Raw genomic sequence first — 8,584 nt, 5'->3', positions numbered from 1 at the left:
GTTAAGTGGTGTTAGTGCAATGAAAAAATTTCATCATGGTGTGGGTGGAATCGTAAATCGACCAACCACGATGAAGCGTGACGTCAAACTCCAAAAACAAACCCCATTGTTCGACGTGGTTTGTTTTTGTAGTTTGACGTCGTTTTTTGATTTTTCGCTACTAATATCACCAAATGTCTTCATCTGCCACACCTTTTTAAACCTCATTGTATCGGAGGCGGCTTCAGCTGACAGCTGTCGTGACAGGGATCTTGTCACGTCCTGTGTTAGGATATCCAGCTTTTTACGAGCCAGAATGGCTGACGTGTTGGTAATATTTGACCGGCATCTTTGACATTTCACTAATACATCGCACGTCTTGTTTCCGCGTGTTCACGGTAAAACTGAAGGAATGTACAGAAAGAAAATGAGCGATGTATTAGGGAAATGTCAAAAATGCTGTTTAAATATTACGAACTCGTCCGCCATTATCGCTTGTAAAAAGCTGGATACTCAGAACTCAGGAGAAAACGGTATCCAGCTTTTTACATGTTATAATGGCGGACGCTAGAGCCAGAAATCACAGCAACTGAAATAATTGATGGGTCCCAAATTTATGCATGCACAAATATCTGTATTTGTGGCAGCTCTGCTCTGCGCCAGACTATGTTTTTAGTACTTTTAGTGACTGGGACCGCAGCCAAAAATCAAAATCAAAACAACGTTGCATCAGTGCCTTTTCGCGCCAAAGCCTTGCAAACAATATAATTTTGTAGTTTTCTTAAAATTCAGAATAAACATTTATTTTCAAAGTCACCGTTTAATTGTTAACTATTTAAACGATGGAATTCTCACGCCGAAGCCGCCTGAAGCCGGAAGCACAGTTCAGTCTGGACTCGGTGCTCGAGTGGCTGATTCCGCACAACGTCGCACTGTATGTTATTCCGCCGATGATCGACATGACGATATCGGAGTTCGAATCGCTGGCCCTAGAGCGCCTTAAGGTGTTACGTGTCCTGGAGCAGGCCGCAGCTAAAAACCTAAAACTTATGTCCGACGAGTGGCGCGATTGCATCTTCAACGAGCTGAACCATGAAGGGCTGAAACATTACGTGCGGCTCTGTCAGGGCAACCACTCGAAAGAGCAGGACATTTCCGCACGCCGCAAGGACTATCTGTCCCATTTCATTCTGCGCTTCGCCTACTGCCGGTCGGAAGAATTACGCAGGTTTGCAGCTAGTTTTGTATCTGTGGTATATTTTTTAAACCAAAAATGTGTATTTTTAGATGGTTTATTGCCAGGGAAATGGAGCTGTTTCGGCTAAAATTTAGCGGTTTATCCGCACAGGATACAAAGGATTTTGTTCAAAAATATGAGATGAACTATACCCCACTTTCGTCAGATGAAAAGAATGAAATCAAGGACGGATTGTATGACAGTACTGTCTACCAGAGTATCGTTCAAATTGAAGCTATGGATTTCTACAAAGTTCGTTTCACAGATGTACTGGACTTGGTTCGCGGTCGAAAGTGTTATCTAAAAGATGGTTTCGCTTACGTTTGTTCGAGTGATTTTATTTCGATCATAGCTAACAAACATCAGCAGCTATTGGAGGATGGTTTGCAGGCCCACCTTCGGTTGTTACCCGAGTTGGAGAATGACGAAAGATTTTCTACCCTTCTGAAAGGACTTCATACTTCCTATACCGGAAAGGATTATACCATATCAAAGGCCGGAGATGTTCCGATTGAATCGTTGGATCAACTGTCTAAAAAATCGTTCCCGCTATGCATGCGATATTGTCACGATACTCTGCGCGCCCAGCATAAGTTGAAGCATGGCGGTCGTATGCAGTATGGTCTATTTTTGAAAGGCATTGGTGTGACTCTGGAGGGATCACTGCAGTTTTTCCGGGAGGAGTTTAGCACTCGTGGCACGATTCCACTTGAAAAGTATGAGAAAGAATATGCCTATAATGTTCGACACAACTACGGTAAAGAAGGTTCCCGTATTAACTATACGCCCTATTCTTGTATGAAGATTATTACGTCAAGTGTCGGGGTTCAGGATACTCATGGATGTCCGTTTAAAATCTGGGAGCCTTCTATGCTTAAGACAAAGCTTGGCTCCTACGGCTTAAGCGTGGTGCACATTGAGGAGATTGTTGGGTTCGCTAGCAAGAGCCATTATCAGATAGCTTGCGGGAAGTACTACGAAATAATCCATCAGACAAAACTGGAAGAGGGCATCAAACACCCGAATCAGTATTTCGAGTTTAGCCAGATTACGATGGGTGCCCGGGCCCCGAAGGTAAAAGCAGCACCTGGTAGCGTGCGTCGCTCGCAGGCAAATGAAGGCGGCAGCCAAGATTACACCCTCCGAAGTCAGGATACTACCACGCTGAATGCTGACGATGACGATGAATTGTGGCAACTAATGGAAGCGAATGAAAAGGATGCAAAGGAATGCGATGGGAAGGGCAGTTTGTTGCTTGCTCAACAGCCCAAAGTTAACGTGGACAAGCCTAGCTTAAAAAGAGTCGCTACGTCCGAGTGGGGAGACGATGATTTCGACGTTAGCCAGGTAGACATGGAATGAGGGTGAGTAGTTTGTAAGTGTGTGTATTAAAGTTATGTTTTAAATACAACTTTTCACATGATATCATTCTATAATGGTTGATTCGTGGCAAACAATTGAGTTAAACATTGTTTAAAACTTTATTTTACTTCGTTTAATGTTTTAAATTACATACAAAAATTTATTGCTCCGAGATGGTCCTACTTCCATCCGACTTGTGGGCCCACTCAAGGCTAGCCACCAGGGCGATATGATCGGACGGAAAAACAGGCGACGGGATTGCATCATACGCTAGCAGTTCCTCTTCACTTGGCAGAGGAACCACGTCGTTTACACGCAAAACGTCGGACTGATAATAAATGTAATCAATGCATGCCTGAAAGCCTACCGTAAAGTTGGTATACTTTGGGCACCCACAAGCGGACTGAAATTGGAACGGTTGCGAAAGTGTTACCCCGCGTACAGCTTCCTCCTCGTTGCTCTGCCAGTCGGCCATTTCATCACCGACGAAGCGTTCCGTCATTAACCGATACATGCCACATTCCGGTGTACTGTTAAAGTCTCCGCAAAATACAATTGCAAAATGTTCCCTTTCAAGCTTTAACTTTTCCACAAATTGCTCATACAGACTTCTAACGTACAACATCGAAAATCCTCCCTGCAACAGACGAATGTGGTCCGCATCAGGATGGAAATAGAAATGGGTGTTTGCCACCAGTAGATGTTTCGTGGGATTTTGCCGAGACCTAAGTAACGTAGCTTGGATGGCGGTCGAGCGTTCCTTGATTCTGCTAGCTAACTTTTCGTTCGATTTGATTTGGTTCCACAAAAACTGGAAAGCTTCCAAGCTTTCCAAATTTTCTCCAATAGTGATTCCTTGCTGCTCCAAAACCCTGCAAAAGGAAAAGCGGTAATTTGTTAATTTCAAATCAGTTTTCATGATCAAAAAAGCAAACTTACTCAAATCTTCGGGCATCGAAGAAAGTTGCTAAGCCTTCAGCAGTTTTCCCTTTCGCCTTGAAGTGTCCGTCATAGGATTTTAGTCTCAGCACCGGCAGCAAATCCGAATCGAAGATTTTACTATCAACTTCTTGCAGGCAAATTATATCGGCATTGTATCCCATCAACTCCTTGATGAACAGCTGCTTCCGGTAATCGATGTGCAACGCATAATTGGGACAGTAACCAAACAGTTCCGTTCGACTATAGTCGCTATCAGCGTACAGGTCAGCCAAAATATTGTACGTCACCATTCGAAACTGGTACTCGTTCGAAAGTTTCGTCTGTGTGAACAAATGCCGCACATCGAACGGACACTGTCCAGGACCAGCCTGAACCTCACCAACCGATGTTATCTCCGATGAGGGGCCTGATTGTTGTGCGTTCTTTGGAACGCACATAAACTTCAAATGATGACCAACATCTTCCGGCACAGCCAAATAAGAAAAGTCAGCTCCAATCTGCACCCACTCGATTTGCTGAGCTTTTTTCGATTTGGGCATTTTCCCTCGAAACCACCGGAACTCGGACAGCGCTCGATCGGCGAACACCAGTTCCAGTTTGCTCGGATAAACGTAAAATCCGGCCAAAATTGATTGAGGCAAACTAACCGTCTGTACAGCGGGTGAATTGAAATCTATCCGAAAGTCGTCGTCCAATATTTTCAACAAAATGTTCTTCTCCTCGCGTACGCGATTAAGCAACTCCGAAAAGGCAATTCCCTTAACATCTTGCTCTTTGTCACTGTCGAAAAATCGTACACTTACCTCGGGGAGTTCGTCTTGTACCGGTGCTGATTCCGATGTCGCCGTCTGTTCTGATGATGGGCCGGGTTTTGCTTTCTTTTTCTTGGCCATTCGTTTTTTCGTCTCTTTTTCAATGTTCGCTCTCATCCGTTCGGTACTGGCATCGATATCTTCAGTTACGTCCCGGAAAAAGTTGAATACGCGATTGATTTTATACTTTTCGCTGGCCAGATGGAAAGTTATCGCACATTGTTCCTCGTTGGGTAACTGACGGAAGTATGCGACGTGCATATTGTACTGGTGGTGTACAACGTAGTTGGAAACCAAACGTGATATCGATAAATGTGCTTTTCTGCACAAATTAATGTTAACAGAATATAATAACAAGTTGCCTATGCCTAAACAAGGCGCTAGAGAAAGCATTTTACGATGTTGACAGCAGAACCAGCAAGCTCCGCACTCCACTGACAGCTGCACTGCTGACTGCTCTTTTGACTGCCGCTGAAAGCATATCTGTCCCATGTTACAAAACACGAAAATGAGAAAATCGCACTCAAAGTTGAAAAACCAAGAAAAATCTGATTTTTCTAAAATTATTTAGTTTTGATGTTATTATTGTGAGTTCAGAGAAAAATTATTCTCATCGGCCGATTTTGAACGAAAAAGAAGAAGCAACCCCGCATTTGTCAAACTTCTCAAATACGGAAATTGCGATATTGGGCCAAATATTTTTTAGTTTCAAATTGATTCTACACTCTTAAATGATTCTACCTGTAAATAGGTTGGATTTGGTTAAAGCTAGGTTGAAACTACTCAAAATGCCCTTAAAGCGTATATAAGGGCATTTTGACTCAAACTTTGGGCAAAAATTTTAACCAATTTTTAACCAAACCTACTTGCTACGCACTTTTAAGTTCCTACTATCAATTTTCTGGTTGAAAAACTACTCAAAATCTGAGTTTTTTCACTTCAAGGGCATTTTGAGTAACCTAGCTTTAACTAAATCTGACCTATTTACAGGTAGAATCATCACGGGTTAGAAACCTTATAACAATCCAGTGCTATGCGCCAACAGATGCTGCCGATTTGCAAGAGAGTTTCTACAGCCAGCTGAACAGCGCGGGTAAGAAAATCCCGAAAGGGGACAACCGAAACCATTTGGGCGACTTCAACGCGAAGATTGGCTAAAAAAACGGGGACCTTTAACGCGTCATGTGACGCCATGGCCTAGGAGAGATGAGCGAAAACGGGGAGCTGTTTACAGAATTCTGTGTAACATGGTGATTGGTGGATCGCTCTTTCTCCATGGACCAATACATAAAGTGACGTGGGTTGCCCGCGACGGCCGAACAGAAACCCAAATCGACCAAATCACGATCAATACAAAGATTCCGCTAATGGACAGAGCTGGTCAGCTATTGACTGACCGTATAGAACAGCTTAAGCAATGGGCTGAACATTTTGAACAACTCTTCCGAGTTTCAAATGTCAGAGACCCACAAAACTAGCAGCGTATGACGCCTAAAAAGTTCGTCGAAATAATCGCGTCAACTCGGAGGCGCCATCGCTGGATGAAATTGTAGCAGCCATCTTTGTTAGCCCAGATGAGGCATCAGATATTCAGCAATATATTGGAAACCGCAACTTTTCCGGTGGATTGGATGCAGGGCATATTGGTCAAAGACCCTGAAATAGGAGACCTAATTGAATGCGGTTATTGGCGTGGCATCACGTTGCTCTGTATTACTCTCATAGTACTCCGTAAGGTAATCCTCAACGGGATCCAGCAAAGACTGACGCCACTCTCTGCAGCAAGCAGCAAGCTGGATTCCGTGCTGGCCGATCATATGAAAACTATATCACAACGCTCCGCATTATGTTGAAGCAGATCAACGAATTCCAGGACTTTCTTCTGCTGGTATTCTTTGACTTCAAAAAGGTTTTCGACCGTCTCAACTACGAAAACATCTGGGCGCACTTGGGCGTTGAGGAGTTTCAGATAAGCTAGTCCATGTCATCGAGGATCAGTACGAGCTGTTCTCGTGCAAAGTTTTGCGTCTTATCCGACCCTGTATGGGTTACTGCTGGCGTGAGACAGGGCTGTATCACCGCTTCTGTTTCTCATCGTTATGGATGAGATATTAGTTGGACCAATTGACAGACCAAATCGAGGATTGTCTTGGAATTCTCTAACGATGGAGCAACTAAATGACATCGACCTACCTGACGACATTATCTTGCACGCACAACGTCGAAACGATATGCAGAGCAAGCTAGATGATCTCGCCGAGAGCTCCCAGGCAGCAGGTCTCACAGTCAATGTAGCAAAAACCAAGTCTATGGTAGTGAACACTGACAATACCACCAACTTCACGGTAGCGGGACAAGTTGAGCAGGTAGACGCCTTTCAATATCTTGATGGCCAGGCAACACCCGATGGTGATACCAAAACCGCCCAGGTAACCAATAAGCATTTCCAATGCAAGCCAATAAGCATTTAAGTTACCTTAAATGCTATTTTGACAAAATATGCGGCTGCTTTACTGCTAGCCCTGTTATAGTGCTGACAATGCTTATTTGCGGCTAGTTACCGACAAGAAGAATTTAAATAGGACTGTGGATGCCAATGTACAACAGTTATGCAGTCAAAAGGCTGATAAACAGCAACCTGCAGTATAAAACGCCAGGGATGCTATTGCCTCTTTTATGACTATTTAGACTACTGTGATAATCATTTAATGCAACGTACCGCATTTTGCACTGTTAATCTGACACTAAAGTGGCTTTTAGTTTGATCTTCTAATGAGTTTGACTTCTTTTTCCTTCTTCCCCTTCTTTTTCACTTCATATTCTTTGAGCGAAATCGTGTGCGAGATTCGACTGTGATAATCGTGTAAATCGGGGTAGTCTAAATAGGGGCAAATGTCGCAATAATAAACGATTGATTTGCTGTTTATACTAATGCTTATTGGTTATCTGGGTGATATGACCTGACAACTGGATATCCAATGAGGAACTCCATCGTCGATGTCTTCAACGGCCGATAGCAACAGAAATTTGTGAACGTAGGTGGAAGTGAATAGGTCACACCTTGAGGAAAGGCGCGAACGAGATCTGCAGAGAAGTACTCGACTGGAATCCGCAAACTGCAAGGACAGCGTAGAAGAGGTAGGGTTGCCAAGTGGCCGGTTTTTGGCCGGCCCGACCGGTTTTTCACTTGCAAAGCCGGTGGCCACTCAATCCTGCAAAAAAGCCGGTTTTCCGACATATGAAGCCGGACTTGTACTTTTTGTGTACCCAGGTAACCAATAAGCATTAGTATAAGCAGTAAATCAATCGTTTATTAGCATCCCTGGCGTTTTATACTGCAGGTTGCTGTTTATCAGCCTTTTGACTGCAGAACAGTTGTAAATTGGCATCCACAATTCTATTTAAATTCTTCTTGTCGGTAACTAGCTGCAAATAAGCATTGTCAGCACTATAAGAGGGCTAGCAGTAAAGTAGCTGCATATTTTGCCAAAATAGCATTTAAGTAGCATTTAAGGCAACTTAAATGCTTATTGGCTTGCATTTAAATTGCATTGGAAATGCTTACTGGTTACCTGGGCAGTTTGTAAATTTTCTGATAATTTTTATTAGCAATCCTGAGCAGTGGATTATTGAAGATATTGTTGTTGCAGTTGAAAACCGTAATAATCGACGTGCGACATTCGGTTTTATTCTTGTTCTGTGTGGCGCAACTACGTCGCTGGTGGTGCGCTGTACAGCGCTTCAATGTGCGAACACAGCGCACCACGTGCGACGTAGTTGCGACACACAGAACAAGAATAAAACCGAATGTCGCACGTCGATTATTACGGTTTTCAACTGCAACAACAATAGCCAGGTTTGCAGTGACTATATACTTTGCTTCTGGCGGTTATACACATTAAATTATCCACTAGCGCCAGCAGTAAGTAGTTGTCACTCTGATACTACTGTTTTACCTGACTCACTGCGAATATGCGTATTATTGAAATAAAACGTAACCATACGTTTTATTCGTTTATAACGCATATGCAGTTAATATCGATAACAAACTATTTTTTATAAGTTGTGCTTTTGTTATTGCATTTAATTTGTAAAAGGTTGCATAAATAACAATTCAGTTTCACAATACAATTATTGCGTACTACTGGCACATGAAATATAACGTTTAAGTACGTTATTTTTAGTGATCAAAATTAACGATATTTTCGATACAAAGGCGATATTTTTCGAAACCTTTCGAACCAACACGATA

General features: G+C 43.0%; 2 protein-coding genes across 2 annotated transcripts; one reads left to right on the top strand and one right to left on the bottom strand.

Annotated features, from left to right (window-relative positions):
* The first annotated feature begins 821 nt into the window (after nucleotides 1-821).
* LOC128732523 (DNA primase large subunit) lies at nucleotides 822-2,590 on the top strand. Its single transcript, XM_053825789.1, has 2 exons — nucleotides 822-1,207; nucleotides 1,267-2,590. The coding sequence occupies exons 1-2, from the start codon at nucleotides 822-824 to the stop codon at nucleotides 2,576-2,578; spliced, it is 1,698 nt and encodes a 565-aa protein (XP_053681764.1). The 3' UTR covers nucleotides 2,579-2,590.
* A 121-nt stretch (nucleotides 2,591-2,711) lies between these two features.
* Nucleotides 2,712-4,824, bottom strand: LOC128746270 (2',5'-phosphodiesterase 12). Its single transcript, XM_053843318.1, has 2 exons — nucleotides 3,518-4,824; nucleotides 2,712-3,450 (listed from the first exon to the last, which is right to left on the bottom strand). Exons 1-2 carry the CDS (start codon nucleotides 4,822-4,824, stop codon nucleotides 2,739-2,741), a joined length of 2,019 nt encoding a protein of 672 aa, XP_053699293.1. The 3' UTR covers nucleotides 2,712-2,738.
* Between the last annotated feature and the right edge of the window lie 3,760 nt (nucleotides 4,825-8,584).

Source organism: Sabethes cyaneus, chromosome 1, assembly GCF_943734655.1.
Source record: "Sabethes cyaneus chromosome 1, idSabCyanKW18_F2, whole genome shotgun sequence".
Lineage (NCBI taxonomy): Eukaryota > Metazoa > Arthropoda > Insecta > Diptera > Culicidae > Sabethes > Sabethes cyaneus.
This window is presented reverse-complemented; position numbering and strand designations above follow the sequence as displayed.